General features: G+C 51.0%; 1 protein-coding gene across 2 annotated transcripts in view; it reads left to right on the top strand.

Moving 5' to 3' along the window:
- Card11 (caspase recruitment domain family, member 11) overlaps window positions 1-24,139 on the top strand; it is a 136,958-nt gene that overhangs the window by 98,590 nt on the left and 14,229 nt on the right. For both annotated transcript variants that reach the window (NM_001419863.1, XM_039089959.2), the window contains exons 4-17: window positions 766-903; window positions 2,516-2,841; window positions 6,274-6,453; window positions 8,146-8,298; window positions 9,488-9,613; window positions 11,642-11,839; window positions 14,350-14,526; window positions 16,198-16,249; window positions 18,339-18,421; window positions 19,333-19,433; window positions 20,230-20,282; window positions 22,510-22,642; window positions 23,536-23,737; window positions 23,922-24,048. In NM_001419863.1, the coding sequence (NP_001406792.1) occupies window positions 766-903; window positions 2,516-2,841; window positions 6,274-6,453; window positions 8,146-8,298; window positions 9,488-9,613; window positions 11,642-11,839; window positions 14,350-14,526; window positions 16,198-16,249; window positions 18,339-18,421; window positions 19,333-19,433; window positions 20,230-20,282; window positions 22,510-22,642; window positions 23,536-23,737; window positions 23,922-24,048 (2,049 nt within the window). The remainder of the gene's footprint in view (window positions 1-765; window positions 904-2,515; window positions 2,842-6,273; window positions 6,454-8,145; window positions 8,299-9,487; window positions 9,614-11,641; window positions 11,840-14,349; window positions 14,527-16,197; window positions 16,250-18,338; window positions 18,422-19,332; window positions 19,434-20,229; window positions 20,283-22,509; window positions 22,643-23,535; window positions 23,738-23,921; window positions 24,049-24,139) is intronic.

Below are 24,139 nucleotides of genomic sequence, written 5' to 3' on the forward strand. Positions count from 1 at the left end.
AGACATGCTAAGGCTCACTGACCACACTCTAGGTCACCAAAAGGCCCTGAATCAAAGAGGAAGATGTCTGAGAGAGTCATTGCCCCCAACCCTATTATAAGGAAACACCATTTAAATCCTTCTAAATGAAACATTTATATCACACACACACATACACACACAAGGCTCAGGGATGATAAGGGGGGGAAAAGGAGCAAAAAGAAGGCAAGATCCATGGGCAGTGGGTGTCAGGGAAAGAAAAACATGTTTGTCAGACATGATAGGGACACTGCACACAAGAATTCACAGTTGACATGCACAAGACCTGCTCAAGAAAAAGCCAGCCAAAATGTAGTCTGGGTAAGAGAAGGTCTCGTGAATTCTTCATGAAAACTCACCCTACCTGGCTATTGGCAGTTAGTATTTTCTAGGAGAAGGACAGTCAGTTTTCTTCATGGAAATGGGAAATGGATACAGAGAATCCCTGGAAGAGCTAACAAACCAACTAGCCTGAAATTTTCAGTGGCAAACAAGAGAATCTGTCTAACGTAAGGTGAAAGTCAAGGACTAATTCTTGAGGTTCCCTACTGACCTACACACATACACCATGGCACATAAGAGCCCAAATGAACACACACACACACACACACACACACACACACACACACACACACACATGAATATGGTATGGCTATCTTCTTTGAGCTGTTAAGGGTTATAAGCTTAGGAGGAGACTGTCATCCAATCAAACATGTTCTCACCACTTGGACTGAACTTCTTTCCCAGGCCGATTGTTGGACATTCTTCACACCAAGGGACAAAGGGGCTATGTGGTCTTCCTGGAAAGCCTGGAGTTTTACTACCCAGAACTTTACAAGCTGGTGACTGGAAAGGAACCCACCCGAAGATTCTCCACCATTGTGGGTAAGTGGCTTTGCTACCAGACCAAGGGAAATCTAGTAGGAGGATACGTGTGTGTGTGTGTGTGTGTGTGTGTGTGTGTGTGTGTGTGTGTGTGTGTATGATGCATGTGCACATGGACATGTGTGCATGTGAGTGTGTTTGCATGTGTATGTGCATGTATGTCATGCAAGTGTATGTGTTTGTGAGTTGCGTGCATTCATATGCACATGTCTGCATGTGAATATGTGCATGTATGTGTCATGTAAGGGTATGCACATGTGATATGTGTAAGAGTATTGTGAGTGTGAGTGGGTGTGAGTGGGTGTGTCGTGCATATGTGTTTACCCATGTGTGAGTGTGTGTGTGTGTGTGTGTGTGTGTGTGTGTGTGTGTGTGTCTGTCTGTCTGTCTGTGGTATAGTGACATGATGCACTCTTGGGCTGCCCATCACTTACTTTAACTGATAACACGAGACAGGTGATGGGGACAAACTGAAGCAAAGGCTAAGAGCACTAGGTGATCGTTAATCACCCCTCAACCTAGGGCTGGAACCAGGGCAAAAGTTTATTCTAGCCTCAGAATCCTCCTTCCTGAGAGTCCTTGAATCAGCTTACTCTCTACCTCATGCCCAGACGCCGGGATCCCTTTATCCAATCAAGACCTACTGTGGTGACCTCTCCGTTCTCCAGGGCTCACACGAGTCTTCAATTTGACCACAAAGTCCCTACATTCAACATGTTCCGGTTCCTCTCTGGCTCTCCTCTCCCCTCCCTCCTTCCTTCCTTCCCTCTCCTTCTGATATTGTTCCCCTGCCACTCCAACCCTGAACCTCTGCCCCGACCCCATAACACACTCCATGACCCCATGCCTAGACTGTGTGGAATCCTCACAGTCTACTTATATCGTTCTCATTATTTGACTTTTATAAACCTCTCTGTCTTACTACACAGTAAGATCTACTGCAACAAAGGTGCTTGGCTCACCCTAAAATGCCAGTGCCCACTGGGAACTAAGAGCTTGGTAAATACTGCTCTCCGGGCCTGGTAGTACATGCTTATAATCTCAGACACTTGGGAGGCTGGGTAAGCAAATTCAAGGTGAAGACCAGCCTGGACAACTCAGTGAAGCTTTATCTCTAAAGAGATACAGAACACTGGAGTTACAGCCGGGAGGTGTAGTTCAACCCACAGCACTGTAACCAATAAGCAAATAAAAGGTTGGTGGGTGAATTCGTTGATGCTCTTGTTCCTGTGACAAAATACAAACGCAATTTAAGGAAAGAAGAGGGGTTTTCTAAGGGTACAAGTTCATCATGGCGGGGGGGGGGGGGCGGAGCATGAAGCAGCCAATCACATCGCATCCACAGTCAGGCAGCGGAGAGAGAGACAAATGTTGGCGCTCGGTTCCCATTCTTCTTTTTATTCAGCCCAGGACCCTGGACCCTGGAATGGTGCAGCCCACAGAGTGTCAGTTAAAGTCGTGGAGATAATCCTTGCAGACATACCCAGAGGCTCGCCTCCTGAGCGATCCTAGATCCTGTCCATTTAGCAATATAGCATCTCAGTGAGTGTTTGAGTAGATGCTACTGCCACTGCCCCGCACCTCAGGTCTGACTGGGTACCCCTCTCCACAGTGGAGGAAGGCCATGAGGGCCTCACGCACTTCCTGATGAATGAGGTCATCAAACTGCAGCAGCAGGTGAAAGCCAAGGACCTTCAGCGCTGTGAGCTGCTGGCCAAGTCCCGGCAGCTGGAGGATGAGAAGAAGCAACTGAACCTGATACGGGTGGAGCTCCTAACCTTCCAGGAACGGTACTACAAGATGAAGGAAGAGCGGGACAGCCACAACGATGAGCTGGTCAAGGTCAAGGACGACAACTACAACTTAGCCATGCGCTACGCCCAGCTCAGTGAGGAGAAAAACATGGCGGTGATGAGGAGCCGCGATCTCCAACTCGAGGTGGGGATGCCTGGGCTCTGGCTGAACTTTAGGAAGGGAAAAGAAATCTCCTGGGGGCTCATGTCCGCTAGAGGGGCACATGCAGATTTACCACACAGCCCTCCCCCAGCTTTGTGCCCCAGACAAGCCAGAGACAGAGGGTGGAGGGTACAGGCTCTGCAGGGGGCGCTAGAGCCACCAGGCACCAGTGGTTTTCAAGCAGGGGGTCATCCACCTAGATCCACTCTGCGCTTGTGCAGACACATGCATGGTGGTTAGAGGGCGATGAGCCTAAATCCACACTGCACATGTGCAGACTCGTGTGCCTAAAGGTTCATGGGAAGTTAGGGGACCTCCATCCACTCTGCATACAGACACGGGCACACAGACACTCTGTTCCAGGAAAGATGGGAGAAGACATTGGAGACTTAGGGCTGAAGGTGTATGAAGGGACGTAGGAGACTCAGGGCCTCATATTATGATGCTCACAAAACTTAGGGGGGAAAAATGGATAGTGCCTGTTGGGTAGATGTAAATTCCTAAGAGCCTGTATTTGCTGAGCTCAGCATGGCTGCTGGCACGGGAGACAATCAGTATGTTTAGCAGAAAGCAACCACCAGCCAAATGGTTGACATATTAAATGAAATTTACCTCCTAAGTAGAAAAAAAGGAAGGTTTGCTTCATTTCAATTTTTGTTTATCTGTTTGTTTTTGTTCTGACCTTGAACCCACAGCCCTCCTGCCTCTGTCTGATTAATTCTGGAATTAAGGCCTGCATCACCATGATGCTCTCCTCTTTCCTTTGGTTCATTGATGACCACCATAGACCTAGCTTTATTCCAAGTTCATGAACCTTAAGACTGAGGTGCGTCTGTGGAACTCTGGGGTAATCCAACTGATTATTTGAGACATAGCATGTCAAGAAGAGAAGATATATCCACCTATGGACATTTAGACCTGAATCCTAGAGCTCAGGAAGCTGAGGCAGGAGGATCGCAAGTCTCCAAGCCAACTCAGCTCATGCTGCATAACAAAAGGGCAAGGCTCTGTAACAATAAAAAGGAGGGTGGAGAATGAGGAGAGAGTGAGGGTTGGGATGGGACAGGAAGGAGAGAGAACAGAGGAAGGCATGGCAGGTTCATAGTGGAATGCTGGTTCCAGATATCACCCAGCCATGGCACTCCTGGGCTCCCGGGAGCTGAGCTCATCAACATCTTGCCATGGAAGGGGAAAGGGCTATGTTCCACTAGTCCTCCCTGAGGATCCATAACGAGTTCATGGTTCCTGAAGGAGAGAGAGACATTTCCTTCAGTGGTATAGCCATTGATAAAGAGCCCGTATTCCTGTTAATAACCCTTCATCTGGACCCCTGTAAGGCAACCCTAATGAACCTCACTGGGTCTCCCAAAACAGGGGGGAAACTAGTTGGGAAGAGAAAGGGAAATCAGCAAGAGTGGGAGGGGACAAGAGGGCTTAATAGGGTGAATACGATTTTAAAAATTAATAAAGGGTGTGCATATGTGAAAATGTCAGGATGGAACCCATTATTATGTATGATTAATACACACTAGTCGGTATTTTAATAATAAATAAATTATTATTGTCTTAATACAATATAGTAATATTGTTTAATAATAAATAAAATAGACTGGGAAAGAAAGTCAGGGACAGAAATGTAAAAGGAACAACAAAACCCAAGTGGGGAGCTCTTGGCTCTTTCTGTCCTTAAACAGCTGGACACACGGTGAGCTTGGAACCAATGAGCAAGTGGTACAAAGGGGGAGAGAGAGAGAGGTGGTGCGGGTCCAGACCAGGGGCACGGTGAGAACTCCGGGATTTATTCTCCCACTGACGGGAAGCCACTGACAGACTGCGAGTTGGGGAATGACAGCTGATTTATCTCTCGGGAGGCTTGCTCTGGCTGCAGGGTGGAAAGCAGACTCTCGGGATATTTATTAAGCACCTGCCATGAGTAAGACACTATGCTAAGCACCGCAGGGGGACATGGGGATTAATAACCTGAGCTCTGCTCCGGTCATGTACAATTTAATGAAGTAGACCGGTCAGTAAACAGGCTGTGCGACTTCAGAAGGTTGAGTCTTCATCTCAGCACAAAGCCAGGCATGTAGGGTGCATGCTTAGACTCCCAACATGAGGGAGAATGAGGCAGGGGGATCACAAGTTCAAAGCCAGCACTGGATATGTAAGAAGTCTGAGGCTAGCCTGGGTGACACAATGAGACCTTGCCTCAGAAATAAGGGAGGTCTGGAGAGAGGGCTTAGCAGTCAAGAGTGCTTGGTGCTCTTTCAGAGAACCCAGGTTCAGTTCCCAGCACCCAACCGGCAGCTCATGCCATCTGTAACTCCAGACTATCTTATGCCCTCTTCTGGCCTTCATGAGCACCAGACACATGTGTAGTACAGACGCACATGCAGACAAAACACTCATACCTGTAAAATAAATAAACCTTTTATTTGAAAAGGAAGTTAATCCATCCTTCAGATCTTCCCTCAAAATCTTTCAGAATTCAGATTCTCATTTCTGACTTTCTGGCTTTATTGGCTATGGCCTTGGGGTTTGTGGGTTATTTGTTGGTTTGGTTTTTCTACTTGTACAAGAGATGAGGTGATGGTATCTGTGCCCTATGGCTGCAGAGAAAGCACCATAAATCTTTAGCAGAGTAAGTCTCACATGTGCGGGTGACAGGAAGTCTGGACACCACTTTCTTGAGCTGAACTTTCAGAGATGGTGAACAGCATTTGTTTTATAGAGAGCGAAAAGAAGGGGCTTCTGGGCTGTTTAGTTAGGAGTCGGAAAAACGAGCCCACAGCAGAGACTTAGAAGTCTCTCTCTTAGAATTTTATTCTCAATTATGTTCCAATAGACGGATGGACAGATAGATAGACAGGTGGGACGAGTGGATGGACAGATGGATGGATGGACGGATGAATGGATGGATGGACGGGCAGATGGATGGGTGGATGGGCGGATAGGTGGGTGGATAGATGGACAGATGTGGATGGATGGATGGATGGATGGATGGATGATGGATGGATGGACGGACAGATGGATGAATGGGTAGGTAGATATTAGAGGCATTACATGTATTGGGAAATGTATATGTAAATGTGTGTATATGAGTATAAAACCTTAAGGACAATTTCAGCCACATATCTTCTCTTGGACACCACTCACCTTGTATTTTAAGACCACACTCTCATTGGCCTTCAACTCACCTAGTAAGATGGACTGTCTGGCCAGTGAGCCTTCCCAGCGCTCAGGTTATAGGCACACACCACTGCACCTAGTTTTTGATGTGGTCACTGGGGATCCAAACTGAGGTCTTGATGCTCAGGAGGTGTGCACTTTGCCCAAACGAGCCATCCCCTCAGCCATCTTCCTAACAGTCCTTGACAGCCATCCTCACCCCTCTGTCAACATCCGTATTTTCAGATCGACCAACTCAAACACCGACTGAACAAAATGGAGGAGGAATGCAAACTAGAGAGAAATCAGTCCCTCAAGCTCAAGAATGACATTGAGAATCGGCCCAAGAAGGAGCAGGTCCTGGAACTGGAGCGGGAGAATGAGATGCTGAAGACCAAAATCCAGGAGCTGCAGTCCATCATCCAGGTGGGACGCACCATCCTTATGTAGGTGAGGGCTAGGTGGGCAAGGTGGGTGTACCTGCTGGAGGATGAATACCAAGTCCCAGCTTAGATGCTACAAGGTCACAGACAACACCCATCGGCCTTAGCACTGCACACAAGCCATGCTGTTGGCAAAGACTGACGTTAGAGGAAAGGGGTTTGGGCTTGTTGTTGCTGTTGTTGTTGTTGTTGTTGTTGTTGTTGTTGTTGTTGTTGTTTAACTGATTGATTGATGATTGATTGATTTTTAGCCAGACCTAGTAGTGCAGGTCTGTCATCCTGTCATCCTAGCTACTTGAGAGGCTGGAGTGAGTTAGATGATTGCAAGATCAGGGGCTCCCTAGGATAGCAAAATGTGTTCAGGAGCAACCAGGACAACTTGGTGAGACAGTGTCTAAATTTTTATAAGTCAAAAGAGGGATGAAATGTAGATCAGTGGTAGTGCCCCTGCCTAGAATGTTCTTTTGAGAGACTGGGGTGTAGCTCGGTGGTAAATCACCTGCCTACCTTCCTCCAGTGAGGGGCTGGGATGTGGCTCAGTGGTAGAGCCCCTGCCTAGAATCCCCCAGTGAGGGGCTGGGGTGTGGCTCAATGGTAGAGCCCCTGCCTAGAATCCCCCAGTGAGGGGCTGGGATGTGGCTCAGTGGTAGAGCCCCTGCCTAGAATCCCCCAGTGAGGGGCTGGGGTGTGGCTCAGTGGTAGAGCCCCTGCCTAGAATCCCCCAGTGAGGGACTGGGGGATGTGGCTCAGTGGTTGAGCCCCTGCCTAGAATCCCCCAGTGAAGGACTGGGGGATGTGGCTCAGTGGTAGAGCCCCTGCCTAGAATCCCCCCCCCACCCCGTGAGGGACTGGGGGATGTGGCTCAGTGGTAGAGCCCCTGTCTAGAATCCCCCAGTGAGGGGCTGGGGTGTGGCTCAGTGGTAGAGCCCCTGCCTAGAATCCCCCAGTGAGGGGCTGGGGGCGTGGCTCAATGATAGAGCATGTGACTTAGATGTCTGATGTCCTGAATTCAATCTGATGGCAGTGCCTTGAACACTCTAGGCCAAGTCTCTATCACTGGATTCTGTCTTCAGCCCTTATTATAGGTGATAATACTTATAAAAGAAAAGTGATAAATGAGATTCACTATCCACACGGAAGCCAGTGCCCTAGCTCTGGGAGAAGAGAACATTCAGGAAAACTTAGAGATCCCCAGACACTGTACTGAGTGTGATTCCCTGTGTGCCAAACTCAAGCGCCTCCCATATTTGTCAGTGCACAAATGTGTGGCTACAGAAAGAGATTTAATGCTCACTGAGGGCTAATGTTCCAAAATACATCTGCAAAGGAAGAAAACACATTTCTGTCCTTCTAGAATGACCCCACTACTGCCCACGGCTCAGTGATCTTGAGGCAGAGACTGGTCCTAGATTTGCTTAATTGATATTTCAGGGGGGCGGGGGGTAACGGGTATACGGAGGTATTTCCTTTCTTGTCCCAGCTTGGGGTTCCCAGCGTCTTTACAGGTAATCAAATAAGTTCAAACGATAGGAAGTTGCTGAAAGACCCAAGACAAATCCCCTCATGCACTCACTAAACTTCCGCCACAAAACCTTCCGCCATCTTGGAACTGCCCAGGGCTAACTCTTTTGTCTTTCTCCTTCTGTACTTATCTCTGTTCCCCAACCCCACCCAGGCTGGCAAGCGCAGCCTCCCTGACTCAGACAAGGCCATCTTGGACATCCTGGAACACGACCGGAAGGAGGCGCTAGAGGACCGGCAGGAACTGGTCAACAAAATTTACAACCTACAAGAGGAAGTCCGCCAGGCTGAGGAGCTGCGGGACAAGGTAGGAGTACTACAGCGTCAGGGGATCAGCAGCCAGCCAGCACCTTTCTCAGCGGTGTGCACAGATGCACGTTAACAGGAATTTCTGATGTCATACCCTAGTCTGAATTGCCTGCACTGCACATCCCAGCATCCAGCCCCTTTGTGGTTTGTAAATGAGGAGTGTTAGTTAGTGTAGTCCTCGCCATCCTCTTGCCAGTCCAAGCAGCTACCAAGGATGTGTCTCCACGGTCCATCCCTCAACAATCCACTGGTGACTGGCCAGCCTCCTCCCATAGTCCCTTTTGATCAGATAACTGGCAATCAAAACCAAATCAACACAGCAAATCTAGGAAGGGATCAGCTAACTACAGACGGCTCACACTGTAAAGTGCAGACATAAAGACTTAGATTCCTATGACCCATTTTTAAGGCCAGGAATGGCGGCACACAAAGGTTATCCTAGTCCTTGGGAGGCAGAGATTGGAAGATGCCTGAAGTTGGCTGACAGCCAGTCAGTGAGTTCTAGGATCAATGAGAGATCCCATCTCAAGAAAAATAAGAAGTGATAGAGAAAGATACTTGACGCTGGCCTCTAGCCACATGCATTCTCATTTGCATGTATGTACACATCACATATACCACACACATGTAGCCACACATCACATACATAGCCACACACATGCACACACCTAGTGACATACTACACACATAGCTACATACACACACATGCACACCATCCACACATAGCCACACACATGTAGCCACAGACTCACACCACACACATGCATACACACACATGCACACCACACACATATTGCCACACACACATAGCCAACGCATGCACACACATGGCTACACATCACACTAATAGCTACATATACACACATGCACACCACATACACATAGCCACACACACCATACACACACATAGCTATATACACATACACATGTATACTACATACATGTAGATACACACATAGCCACACACACACATAACCACACCATACACATACACCACACACACACATGTATACCACATATACATAGCCACACACACCACACAGACACACAGACACACTCGCAGGCACACACATACATCAGACACACACACACACGCACGCGCGCACACGCATACACACACACACACAGCCGCTCTCCCTAAACCCTTGAACACCCAGTATTGCATTGCTCTCTCGTGTTGCTCACAGTACCTGGAAGAGAAGGAAGACCTGGAGCTCAAGTGCTCAACCCTGGGGAAGGACTGTGAAATGTACAAGCACCGCATGAACACAGTTATGCTGCAGCTGGAGGAGGTGGAGCGGGAGCGAGACCAGGTACGGTGCCACCCTGGACGTGGCAGACTAGGAAGCCGCCCAGCACGGCTGTGGCACATGGAGTCATTTTGCTTGTGGTCCCTAGCCATGTCTATGTGTATGTTCGTACATGTGTATGTCTATATGTGTGTGTGTGTCTCTCTGTGTATCCATCTCCCTGACCACACAGAGCTTCCGGCTCGGAGATAAATTCCATGTCAGAATCAGTGGGTCAGAATTCACAGGCCTTAAGGGATCAGGGAGGCCTGAGCTGCACCCCACTGACTCCCATAACAGAGCCTGAAGCTCAGCTGGTCTCATTAGTAAAATGAAGACGTTGAATTCCAAACCTGTAACTCATAAAGCATAATCCCAAAGCAAGGCATCCCCATGACAGCTCAGTGTCCTCATATTAGTATGGTGTATTAGTATTAGTAGCTATTAGTGTGGTGTGTAGCCATGTGTGTGCATGCGTTGGCTATGTGTGTGTGGCAATATGTGTGTGGTGTGCATGTGTGTATGCATGTGTGTGGTGTGAGTCTGTGGACTAGTAGTGTCTATATTAGCACAGTACAGTCCCTGGGGGGGGGGGGGATGGAGGCTATGACACAGCCCTTCACACTGTCCCTGACACATGGCAAGAACAGGTTAGGGTTACAGGATGCAGAAGTGAGAGGCTGGGGTGCCCAAACTCCAGGGACAAGCAGGGTGTGCTAGTGAAGGCTTCCCATCTCAGCATTCAGGAGACAGAAACAAGAGGATGGTTAGCTTAAGGCATGCAGAAGCTACAAGAGTGACTTCAACATCAGTTGGGCAACTTAGTAAGACCTTGTCCGGGACTATAACAGGTCAAGTCACACCCAAGCAGAGCCAGAGGCTACCTCCTACCTGCTTGGGTCTCCCTCCTCCCCCCCCCACCATGCCCCTGGTTATCTAGATGACCTTTAGGTTCATTTGGCGCCAGGGTGGGTCTTGGGACGAAAGTACTTCCTGATTTCAGGAGAGTCTTCTGAGGTCAAGAAGATAGCTGGGGATGGAATTTAACTTTGGAATGTGTACCTACAATCCCCAGTGAGAGGCTGGGGGCATGGCTCAGTGGTAGAGCCCCTGCCTAGAATCCCCCAGTGAGAAGCTGGGGGCGTAGCTCAGTGGTAGAGACCCTGCCTAGAATCCCCCAGTGAGGGGCTGGGGGCGTGGCTCAGTGGTAGAGCCCCTGCCTAGAATCCCCCAGTGAGAAGCTGGGGGCGTAGCTCAGTGGTAGAGACCCTGCCTAGAATCCCCCAGTGAGGGGCTGGGGATGTGGCTCAGTGGTAGAGCCCCTGCCTAGAATCCCCCAGTGAGGGACTGGGGGCGTGGCTCAGTGGTAGAGCCTCTGCCTAGAATCCCCCAGTGAGGGACTGGGGTGTGGCTCAGTGGTAGAGCCCCTGCCTAGAATCCCCAGTGAGGGGTGGGGTGTGGCTCAGTGGTAGAGCCCCTGCCTAGAATCCCCCAGTGAGGGGCTGGGGGTGTGGCTCAGTGGTAGAGCCCCTGCCTAGAATCCCCCAGTGAGGGGCTGAGGGTGTGGCTCAGTGGTAGAGCCCCTGCCTAGAATCCCCCAGTGAGGGGCTGGGGGCGTGGCTCAGTGGTAGAGCCCCTGCCTAGAATCCCCCAGTGAGGGGCTGGGGGCGTGGCTCAGTGGTAGAGCCCCTGCCTAGAATCCCCCAGTGAGGGGCTGGGGTGTGCTCAGTGGTAGAGCCCCTGCCTAGAATCCCCCAGTGAGGGGCTGGGGTGTGCTCAGTGGTAGAGCCCCTGCCTAGAATCCCCCAGTGAGGGGCTGGGGGCGTGGTTCAGTGGTAGAACCCCTGCCTAGAATCCCACAGTGAGGGGCTGGGGTGTGCTCAGTGGTAGAACACACACCTGGTATACACAAGGCCCTGGGTTCAGTCTACAAATCTCAGAGGAAGGAAGGGCAGTAAACAGTGGGTCCCTTGGCTGATGCCTGAACCAGAGGTGATCATATCTGCTTTACTTTAGCTTGCTCTGAATGAACGCGTAGCTCTTCCTTGGCAGGCCTTCCACTCCCGCGATGAGGCACAGACTCAGTACTCACAGTGCTTAATCGAGAAGGACAAGTACCGGAAGCAGATCCGTGAGCTGGAGGAGAAGAATGATGAGATGCGTATCGAGATGGTGCGGAGGGAGGCCTGCATTGTCAACCTGGAGAGCAAGCTCCGGCGCCTGTCTAAGGACAGCGGCAGTCTCGACCAGGTAGGGCTAGCTGGCCATGTCCCCATACCCACGACCAGATGTCCTCCCGATCCCAGCTGTTGGCTGACCATAGCAACCCCCTCTCACACCATCATCACTGTGTCTCCTGACCGTGTGTGTGTGTGTGTGTCTGTGTGTGTCTGTGTGTGAGTCTCTGTGTGTGTCTCTATGTGTGTGTCTGTGTAAGTCTGTATGTGTGCATGTCTATGTGCATGTCTCTGTGTGTGTCTCTGTGTGTGTCTGTCTATGTGTATGTTTGTATGTGTGTATGTCTATATGTGTGTGTCTGTCTCTCTGTGTATCTGTGTGTCTGTGTGTGTGTGTCTGTCTGTCTGTGTATGTATGTCTCTGTGAGTCTCTGTGTGTGTGTCTGTGTGTGTCTGTCTCTCTGTGTGTCTGTGTGTGTGTCTGTCTGTGTATGTGTGTGTGTCTCTGTGTCTCTGTGTTTCTGTGAGTCTCTGTGTGAGTCTCTATGTGTGTCTTTGTCTGTGTGTGTATGTGTCTGTGTCTGTCTGTCTGTGTGTATGTCTGTATGTGTATATGTCTGTATGTGTGTATATCTGTATGTGTGTGTCTGTTACTCTGTGTCTGTGTATGTGTGTGTCTCTGTGTCTCTGTGTGTCTCTGTGTCTCTGTGAGTCTCTGTGTGTGTCTGTGTGTCTGTCTCTGTGTGTCTGTGTGTCTATGTGTGTCTCTGTCCGTGTATGTGTGTGTGTCTCTGTGTCTCTGTGTTTCTGTGAGTCTCTGTGTGTGAGTTTCTGTTTGTGTCTGTCTGTGTGTATGTCTGTCTGTATATGTGTGTGTCTCTGTGTCTCTGTGTGTCTCTGTGTCTCTGTGAGTCTGTCTGTGTATCTGTGTGTGTATGTATGTATACACACACACACACACACACACACACACACACACACGTGCCCAGGCCTCTGAGATGGCTGGGTAGGTAAAGGTACTTGCTCCCAAGCCTGATGACCTCACTTCCAACCCTAGGACCCACACAGTCCCAAGAAGGACAAGAGCTCCCCCCATGTTAGGAGTCTCAGTGACATTCCAGGTTGGCCCTTGCCCGGCTGAGTAACTCTTATCACTTTTCTAACTTTCTGTGCCTCTCAGTGGATCATAGCCAGCAGCAAGCCTTCCCTTGGCACTCTCTGGCAGTGTGGAAGGTCACCAGGATTAAGATACCCTGTGCTTGTTAAAGTCACTGGTGCCCATGGGTGAACACTCATTAGTAGACAGAGAGGCAAGTAAGACTATGTCTCCCAGGAGCCCCGTTGACACCTAGATTTGAAGGAACACTGCTGCCATTCCTACAGATGACGCGTGATTACTATAGCTGAGGGTCTACCTGAACAGAGACTGCATAAAAAGACAACAGCATAAATGGCTCAAGTGTTTACCAAGCAGGCATGAGGAAATGAGTTCAGTCCCCAGAATATGCATTTTAAAGTGGGGAGGGGCAGGCATGGTGGTGGTGGATGCCTGTAGTCCCAATGCCAGAGAGGCAGAAGCACACAGCACACAGATCCCTGGGTTCACTGCCCAGCCAGTTTGCACTATTGGGTGAGTTCCAGGTATGCAGAGAGAGAGAGAGAGAGAGAGAGAGAGAGAGAGAGAGAGAGAGAGAAAGAGAGAGACAGAGAGAGAGAGAGAGAGACAGAGACAGAGACAGACAGAGACAGACAGAGACACAGACAGAGACAGAGAAAGAGAGACAGAGAACATAGAACAACACTGATGGAAAGCGTCATGCAATTAAATCCTCATTTTCAGAGAAAGAGAATACAGAATCGGCACAGGCAAAGGTGTGGTGTCTGAACTGTGTTGTATATTTCAAGTTCAAGGGCATCATGAAACCCATGAAGGAAGCCTTCTCTTTGGGGTTCCAGAACGCTTCCTTGCTTGGGGAGTTCTGCAGGCCGCGGGCCCCACCTGGAAGGCCCTTAGCCTGAGTTTTCCTGGTCACATGACCACTCGGCTTTCAGCCTTGCCAAGGTGCCTCCTTCTCAGAAGGACCTTCCCTAACCCCTGTAGTGGAACTCAGGAGTTCTAGGGCTGTGATCTCATCCTCCGAATGTGACAGTTTGTAATTTGTATAAGCCCCGCACAGGCCCCTCTACAGTAAGCCTAACACTAGATACACAGCTCCTCCGTGAGTAACCTCTAGATGTCTTCTTGAAGCTAGAGTCCCCTCACCCATATTGGGCCAGGAGCAGCGCAGATGGTAGTCTAACCCTGGAGATGGCATGAGCCAAGACCATGAGGCAGAAGCAGCCAGCAGGTGGCCAGCAAGTGATGGTCCCAGATGCCTGTTAGACTGGAAAGCATGAGAGACAGGAAGAAGAAACAGACCCATGTCAAGGTGTGCTGATGAGCTATGACATCCAGGGCATCAGAAAAGAACAGCACAGGCTGAGTGTCACGCTTGGGTACCCAAGGGAAAAACAAATCATACCATCAGCCAATCTGCTTTATGCATGCCACCAGCTTTCCTCCTGCTCATCCCTCCCATCTAGAGTCTGCCTAGACACCTTCCAGCCACCATCATCTCACAGAGCCTTGGAGACACCAGCCCCAGGACCAATGGCCAAGAAGCTGATGATTCTTCAACCTCAGAAGAGTCTCCGGAAGACAGCAAGTACTTTCTGCCCTACCATCCACCCCGGCGCCGGATGAACCTAAAAGGCATCCAGGTACCCAGGGGCACAGGTGGGAGGCAGATGGTGGCATGGGAGCCCCGTGCAGCTGGGGAGTAGCACCTGGCTCTGATTGGGTGCGACTTGACCTGTTACAGTCTTGGACAGACTGCAAGTCATGCTTGCTTGCAGGCATTCATTTGTTTAGAAAGTAAGGCCATTCGAAAGAAAAATCATCTTCCTTCCCCAGGCCCCTAGGCCCCATGTTGGGAGCTCAGAGCACAGCACTGTCACTTTAGTTGATAGCCAGGGAGAGCCAGAACATATGGCTGTCTCAGAGGGAGTTCATGAGTTGATGGGTGGGTAAATGGGAGGGTAGATGGGTGGTTACACCAATGGGTAAATGCATGCATGCATGGAAGGTTGGGTAGGTAGGAGGATGAAAGGGTGGATGGTGGAGAGGATGAATGGATGATGGATGAATGGATGGATTAATAATGACTGGATAGGATGGTGACTGACGGAGGACTGGGTAGATGGATGGGTGGTTACAAGAATGGGTGGTTGACTAATGGATGGGTTAGTGGGTGGATTGATGGGTTGATTAATGAATGATTGTATGGTAGATGGGATGGGGCTGTATGGATAGATGGGAAGATGGTGGTTGAATAGTTACACAGGTAAATTGGTGGTTGCGTGGATGGACTGTTGAGTGGATAAGTAGATTATGAGTGGATGGATGGATAATTACATGGATAGACAATGGGCGGGTGGATGGAAGGATAGACTGTTACATGGATGGATGATGGGTGAATAGGTGATAGATTGATGGGTGGGTAGATGGATTAATAGATAAAAGGATGGATGATAAATGGCACACGGATGAAAGAACGGTTACATGATTGGAAATAGATTAATTGATTGATGGATTGATGATATGGATGGATGAATGAGTGGATGGATGGATGGATGGATGGATGGATGGATGGATGGATGGATGATATAGATGGATGGGTGCATGGGTGGGTGGATGGATATGTGAATGAATAGATAGTTACATGGGTGGATTGATGGATGGATGGATGGATTAATTATGATTGATTACATGGATGGATAGGATGGTGGATGATGGGTAGGTAGGCCTGGGTAAATGGATGGATACATGGATGCATGGATACATGGATGCATGGGTGGGTGGATGGTTAGTGAATAGATGTGTAGATGAATGGAAATTTCCATGCATGGACGGATGATTCATTGAGAGGTGACTGTAGAGTAGATGAATGGAATGGGTAGATGGATAGTTACATGGATACAACACCTCATCAGAGTCTAGTTACCCTTGCCTCTCTGTGCTGATGGGAGAGGGTAACACATGGATCAAAGGTGGCAGGCAGCTTCTCTGAAGCCCAGCCTCTCATGGAGGTCCCTGCACATGAGTCAGCTTGGCATACAAGGCTCCTGTGCTTCAGGATTTTAGAGCCCTGTTCAGGGGCTCCCTTTGGAGGGGGCTCATCTGGAGTAGCAGTTGGCTGATCCAGGCCTGGGGGAAAGAGAGACCACGTCTTGTCCCAACTACAGGAGCCTGGCATCAAATGTATGGCCCAAGCCAGGCAGCTGCAGATCGGGCGGTTTGTTTTATTTTCCTCTGAGCCGCAGTGACATGTGTCTAGGGCCCTGTTTGATTTGTGTCCTCTATCTTGTGCCTTCCCCTCCCCTCTCTTTCAGCTGCAGAGAGCCAAATCCCCCATCAGCATGAAGCAAGCATCTGAGTTTCAAGGTTAGTAGGCTGCCCAGGTCCGTTTTGCCCTTGCTCATCCGTCACCCTCCCCCTCTCGTTCCATCTGTTTCTCCTGCCACAATGACCGGCCCTTCGAGTTCAACCTGGGCGAGGCCTCCAGGGTATCAGGGTTCAGTGTTTCAACCAGGCAGCAAATGCTGCTCATCGTCATTCACACGGGCAGGGCTCTGTCCACCAGCACATCACCTCTGTGGCCCTCTTGGCCAAATGGCGCATCTTTAAGTTACTTATTTTTGCATGAGTATTTGTGTGATGCCTGTGCGTGCGTATATGCTTGCCCCTGTGTGTGCACATGGGGCGTCTGTACAGAGAGCCCAGGCTGACCCAGGAATCTTCCTCAACCGCTCCTCGACCTTATTCATCAAGGTAGGATCTACCCAGAGCTCCTGGATAAGAGTCATATAGAGTCCTGTTGCTCCCAGTTGTCTCCGCCTTCTGAATTCCTGCAAGATACGTCGGTCACACAAAAGTTGAGGGAGATGGTCACGCAAACTCCTAGGAGCCCCTGAAGGACAAGAGACAACATGGAGGGCTTTGCTAAGGAAGCGAGGAGCTTTTCCCCCTTTCTGTGTGCTCTGCAGTCAGCCCACCTTGTTGAGCAGGGAAAGCTTGGATGGTGGGGAAAACAGAATTACAAGCTGGCTGCCACACCTTCCAAATATGTCCATGGACGCTGAAGATCAAACTCAGGTCCTCACACGTGTGCAGCAAACGTTAGCTACTCTGTGTACTAAGCCATCCCCCTACCTCCTGAACAGAGCTCATCCAGTAACGGAATTTAAGTCCACAGCTATAGTCTTCCTCATCTAAGATGTTGGCTGGCAGTGCCCAGATGTGCGAGGCTACAAGTTCAGTCACAGAGTCCTGGCTTGCCAAAGCACACCATTCTCAAGGTTCTTTCAGCCTCACAACAGCTCTAGGAATAGCGACCGCCTAAGGAAGATTTGCAAGACAAACGAAACTCCTGCTAATAGAACAGGTGCTGGGAGGTCCCAGAATGTGCCCCACAGTCTGTAAACTTAGATCACAGTCACGGGAAGAAGTTTGAGAAGTTTTAGGTCCAAAAAAAAAGTGTTAAGAGTGAGACCCCAGACAGACAGCAGCCACAAAACCCAGAGGTCCATCCTGATCACCTCAGCTCTGTTCTACCTTAGTGACTTTTAGGGAGGCTAGGCAAGAATAATACAGACCTAAGTTCTGACGTCTGACTGAGCTCCCTGTCAACTAAGCTACGTCAGGGGGTCTCAGTGATGTTCTTTATCCAAAGTGATGTGCAAAGGTCCTGGGGTCTGTGGTGTACAGATAAGACACCCATCCCCCCAAAAGGAAATAGAAGGATGCTAACCAACCGGGGCTGTGCTCTTCATCACTGCCTACCAAGCCTAGCAGGCTGCCTTCTGTGAGGATCCAGGGGCGTAGAATGCAAGGCTTCCCTCACACTGCAAACACAATGGGCACCTGGGTCTACATACACATACACGCATACACTTTGGATTACAGGTCCCTTGGAGGTGGCAGGTTGGTCACACAAAAGTTGAGGGAGATGGTCATGCAAACTCCTAGGAGCCCCTGAAGGACAAGAGACAACATGGAGGGCTTTGCTAAGGAAGCGAGGAGCTTTTCCCCCTTTCTGTGTGCTCTGCAGTCAGCCCACCTTGTTGAGCAGGGAAAGCTTGGATGGTGGGGAAAACAGACATGAGTTTTTTCCTGTCTGCCCAGTGCTTCCTCATTGGGTGGAGGTGGGAATGGCAGAGGGACCCCTCTGTGAGTCCTCAAAGACAGGTGACATGGTTTAGTCTTGACTGGAGCCACACTTGGCCAGCCTGACTCTGGGCAAGGATATGCTATCCTGAAGAAAAGAAAAAGAGCGCCACCTGCAAGAGAATGAGGAGTGCAGGTTTTACTGGGTCTCCACAGGGGACAGGCAAGCTCCTGATTGGCTCAGTCCCCTGACCATCCATGTCAGGAGAACCCCAGGTAGAGGCTTTAACTTCCCTCTCCCTCTCTTTTCTCTCCCCTGTTTTCTGTGCTGGCTTCTCCCTGTCTCCGTTGGCTCTGATGAGGACAGTCAAGGGGCACGAAGAGGATTTCACAGACGGCAGCCCCAGTTCCTCCCGCTCCCTGCCTGTCACCAGCTCTTTCTCCAAGATGGTGAGCTCCCATAATCTCCACTCCACTCACACACCTTCAGAGTCCCCAGGCTGAGCCTGGGGCCTCACTGATGTTTATTTAAAGAAGTCCCTTTCCCCAGCCCAGCAATGTATTCACACCTTCCTGCTGCCTCCATTCCCAATTTAACACTTGGTGGGAGGAGGAGGTGGGCCTCCTAGGCTGCATCGACAAACAGCACCAATTCTGCAACTTCACAGCCCCATGCAACCCCAGCCACCGTCCTGGGAGGTTTTGGGCAGGGCAGGGACTGCTGGAGCAGCAGGAGAGGGCACATCCCCACTCCTGTACAGAGCTAGGCAGTTGCGTCCAGCTATCTATTTGTAACCCGCAGAAGGCACAAGATTAGAAATTCTAAGCCTGAGGGGTGCCCTGGGAAAAATGTCAGCTCAGCTTCTCAAATCAGACCCTGAGGGAGGTAGAAATTTGGTAATGGATGTACAACAACGGTCTGGTATCAACTCCTGTGCCAAAATCCAAGGCACGCATCCCATCCACAGTCCCACCTCCCCAACCCACTCCTCAAAGCACCCCTCTTCACACCCACCCTGTCCAAAGCAGAGGCGGCAGCTGGGGGCTACAGAACCCAGTCTGTGCAGGGTCGTGAGCCCTAGGCTCTGCCTCCCCAGCTCAGCGGTTCCCCGTCTGCTTCTCAGGGCCCGGCAAGCAGCTGTGGAAGCAGCTGTGCTCCAAGCTCTGCTGACTGCCCCAGGGCTGAGCCCAGCCTCCTCCAGCCAAGGTCATACTGTGGACCAGCTTGCTCAGCCCATGCTTCCCGAGTAGGGGTGGGAGGGAACATCCCAAGTTAAATTTAGTTCCCGTGTATATAATATTTATGCCCGCCGAGGCATCACAGATAAATATCCGGTAACACAGCTGTGCCGCGTTCACAGCAACCCCATCGGAGCCGCAGCAGTATCATGTCAATCACCGCAGAGCCCCCGGGAAATGACTCCATAGTCAGACGCTGCAAGGAAGACGCGCCACATCGTAGGTGAGTGGCAGGTAGAGGCCTTGGCTAGCTGGCTGACCCTGTCTCCAGTTCCCCGTGTTGGTATGAACTCCTTAGGCCTCTCAACAACGTTAAAAGGAAAGGCGAGAGGGTCCCCACGGTCCACATGGGGGTAGTTGAGGCTTGGAGATGGGGAACCACCCTCTTCATAAACCTGGTCCACACTGACCTGTGAGAATTCCTGCCTGGTTCCTCCAGGGGGCGCACCCTTCTGAACACCTTAGACTCGTATTCAGGGACATTACAGAAGTCTCACAGCCCCACCTACACCACTGCGGCCAGCCAAGGGTTGGCCCCTACTCCAGCCTAGAGGGCGCTCTGCTGCCTCGGAGCCATCTGAGCAGGTGTAGGGGGCAAATGTGTGATGCGAATTGCAGAGTCTGCTTGGCCCTCTGGGAAATTCATACCCTACGCTGGTCTCCCACAGGCAATCTCCCTGCTTCTGCCTCCTGAGTACTGCGGGACAGTAGCACCGTGTCTAGCTCCACCCGTGCCACCCTGCCCCCCAAAAACACTCACTCCCCTCAGCCTCCTCCTCAGCTACTGAGATGTGGTCTCCGCGGGCCACCAGGGCTGCCTTCCTGCTGGTTTAGTCCCTCTTCCTCACCTACTCCCACTTCATCCCACCCTACTCAACCCCCATTCCCCACCTCCATGCTGGCCTCTTAGAATCAAGGCCCGATGGAAAACCAAAATGTTCTAGAAACTTCCCCGACCTTGTTCCCCTGCAGCACACACTCACACCAGTGTCGTCTCACCCCCGGCTTGTTTCTTACAGCACGGTGGAAGAAGACAACGATAGCTGTGGGTTTGATGTCTTAGACCTTGACGGTACGTATGGATCTGCCAGGCCTGCAGGAGTCCTGGTGACTAGAGAGGGAAGGGTCTGTCGCAAGAAGGACTCAGAAGGGAAGAGTGGAAGAAAGGCTGCTCCAGCCAGGGACCAAGGTGACCCTATGGTTTATAGGCAGAGCCAGATGTTCAACTGAAGAACAAGGAAAGCCATGGATTTTAAATAATAATTCTAAGACTCAGAATGTGGCTCATATGTAGAGTGATTTCCTCCAATGACCCTGTGAGCGTCATTGGAGGCTGGGGGCGTGGCTCAGTGATAAAGCCCCTGCCTAGAATCCCCCATCGAGGGGCTGGGGGCGTGGCTCAGTGATAAAGCCCCTGCCTAGAATCCCCCAGTGAGGGGTTGGGGCGTGGCTCAGTGGTAGAGCCCCTGCCTTAATCTCCCAATGAGGGGCTGGGGGCGTGGCTCAGTGGTAAAGCCCCTGCCTAGAATCCCCCAGTGAGGGGTTGGGGCGTGGCTCAGAGGTAGAGCACCTGCCTAGAATCCTTCAGTGAGAGTCTGGGGGTGTGACTTAGTTGGTCTAGAGTTTGCCTAGTATGCATGAAGCCTTGGGTTCCACCCCTGTCCTGCATAACCTGGGCTTGATGGCACGCTGCTGCGATCCCAGCACTTGGGGGTGGAGGCAGGTGTATGTGAAGTTCAAGGTCATCTTCCACTACTTAGAGAGAAAACTGGAGGCCATCCTGGGCTACATGAAATTGGAGGTAGAGGCCAGTATTGAATTTTAGGGCATGGCCCTCAAATGACCACACTGGGGACACCGACCCTCTCTCAGTCATACACAGGCTGTATGGAAAGCCAGGAATGAGAGCCTGGACCTGTGGGCTACAGAGTACATGTATGGTCCCAATGACCTGCCCCTCTCAGCCAGGGATCCCTGCTCAGTCCCAGTCCTAACATCTCTGCTGACAAAAACCACAGTGTCAGTGCCATGCCTGGGGCATAGGCCTGGCTGGATCACAGAGAGGGAGGAGATCCTAGAGATGGGCCCATGTCTCCAGGTATCACCAGACCCCTACCCTGCTGGAAGGTTAGGTTCAGAATCCTCCAGACACACCCTACCAGTACACACACACACACACACACACACACACACACACACACACACACACACATATTCTAGTCCTCTCCAGCTCCATCTGTGCCCCTGAGCTGCAGAGGCCACCAGCAGATAAAATGGAAAGATTAGTGGTCCTCCATAATTGGGGTCCATCACAAGCTATCGAGTGTTAAAGAGGGGTTAGCACCTAATAGAGGCTGGGTAATGAAAGGAACCAAGAGAGTTTTAGAACGGGGAAGCTGGGAAGCGAATCCTGGGCAGGCGTCCAAAGTATATTGCGGGTGTCAGGAAAAAATCCTGTGCAGAATTGGCCTTTGTTATCAGCCCCAAGCAGGACCAGTGTGTGCCTCACCCTGGTGGCTCTATTCCAATGAGCATCTCTCTCCTGGGAGCTTACAGTCCAACTGAGGTGGGAGGAGAGAATGGAGACCCCAGGTCCCCCAGACCCAGAGTCTGAAAGTCAGTGTAGGAAGGTGGGGAGACTGCTTAGCAGTGGGGGTGCTAAAGTGAGAACCCCAGAGTCTGCTTGCTAATGAGACAGCTCAGCTGCTGCGTTCTTGCTCCACAATCATGAGGACGGGAGCTCGGATCCCAGCATCCTCACAGCCAGCTGGATGTCCCTGCAAACGTCTCTCACCCTGATTCTGAGAGGCATAGAGCCAAGACTGCTGGGACTGGCTAGCCTCCCGCCTCTCTGAGAAGGCGTGAGCCCTAGGTTCAGGGAGAGACCCTGCTACAAAGGAGTAGACAGAAAGTGATAAAGGTACCTTCTAACTCCCTACACACAGACATCTGGTGAGGCTCCTTAAGAGGAGAAGCAGGGGGATGTCTATTTTGGACTTTACCCGCCCTGATGGCAGGAGATAGGTACAGTATAGTTAATGCTGCAGAGCTCCGATCCTGGATCCCCTCATCAGGGTACACGCTGTAATCCCAGCACATGAGAGATGGAGGCAGGAGAATGGCAAGTTTGAGGATAGCCTGGGCTACATGGTACAACCCTAAGCTATGCTCTGGAGACTCCCTGCAAATTCCAGTCCACAGGGCTGTGCTATTATTGAGCTCCACTCTGGGGGAGGAGGGTGATCCTAGGTGCTCCCCCTGGTGCTCCTAGGTCCTGACAGACCCCCACTCCTCTACAGATGAAAATCACGAACGTTACTCCTTTGGACCGCCCTCCATCCACTCCTCCTCCTCCTCTCACCAGTCAGAAGGACTGGATGCCTACGACCTGGAGCAGGTCAACCTCATGTTCCGGAAGTTCTCTTTAGAAAGGTATGGAGACAGGACTGGGGAGATGGGTATAGCACTTGCCTCATGAGCATGAAGATCTGAGTTCAAATCCCCAGAGCCCCACATAAGACTCTGGGTGTGGTGGTATGTGTTTGTGATCAGTAAGACCCAGATCCGTTGAGACTACCAAAAAAAAAATGGGGACTGAGAAACAACACCTGAGCTTGACCTCTGACTTCCATAGGCACAGAGAGAGAGAGAGACTGAGAGAGACAGAGACAGAGAGATTACGGATGGACAGACTGATGGACAGACTGACTGACTGACTGACTGACTGACTGACTGACTGACTGACTGACTGGCTGGCTGGCTGGCTGGCTGGCTGGCTGACTGACTTACCAAAAATGTACAAGGATAGAACCGAGGTGCCAGGGGTAGGAGTGGCCAAATGGGGACTTAAGAATAGGACCCAAGACCCTCATCTTCTCATTTCCCTAACAGGGAACCATCCATGTGCCTTAAGACTAAGTCCAGGGTCTCAGTCACAAATCAGTTCCCCAGACTAAGGATATGGCTCGGTTGGGAGGGCACTCACTGCCATGCACAAATCCCTGGGTTCTAGCCCCAGCACCACGTGTCAGGCAATGGGACCCCAGAACTCAGGAAGCGGAGGCAAGAGAATCAGGTCAAGGTTTTCCTTGGCTGCCTAGTGGGTTGGAATCTAGCCTGTGCTACTACAGGAGACCTGTCTCAAAGTAGAGCATTGGGAGGGTTAGAGAAGACCTCTCCATCTATTCCTTGACAGTCAGGATAAGAAAGGCCCCCCCAAGCCTCAAGGACACATACAGCCATGCCACCGGCATCCTTCCCCAGCCTGCCAGCATGTTCAGCTCGTCTCTTTTGAGTCCAACTGCCTATTTTATTTCCCAACTCAGGCCCTTCCGGCCATCAGTCACATCTGGGGGTCACGTGAGGGGCACCAGCCCCTTGGTGCAGCACACAACTCTGAATGGCGATGGACTCATCACCCAGCTCACCCTGCTGGGCGGCAATGCACACGGAAGCTTCATTCACTCTGTGAAGCCTGGCTCGTTGGCTGAGAAGGCCGGACTTCGTGAGGGCCACCAACTCCTGCTGGTGAGACATAGAGGGAGTAGCTGTGGGGTGTCCCCAAGCCCTTCTCTTTTATGCACACCTAGTGAATCATGCAGCCCAGTGGCACAGGATGACCTTGTGTCTGAAGAACTATGCTCGGTAGGAAGCACCCTTAGCCCCGCCCATCTGCAGAGCCAAAGATGAACTGCTTGTTCTTGCCCCGTAGTTGGAAGGTTGCATCCGAGGCGAAAGGCAGAGCGTTCCACTGGATGCGTGCACCAAGGAAGAGGCCCGTTGGACCATCCAGAGGTGCAGTGGCCCCGTCACCCTGCACTACAAGGTCAACCATGAAGGTAAGGCCTGAGCCGGACCTGGTCCACACAAGGATAGGGCACAGGACACATACCCTGAGCCTCCCACTTGCTCCATCTGTACCTCATGAAA

The sequence above is a fragment of the Rattus norvegicus genome, chromosome 12, assembly GCF_036323735.1.
Source record: "Rattus norvegicus strain BN/NHsdMcwi chromosome 12, GRCr8, whole genome shotgun sequence".
Classification (NCBI taxonomy): Eukaryota; Metazoa; Chordata; class Mammalia; order Rodentia; family Muridae; genus Rattus; species Rattus norvegicus.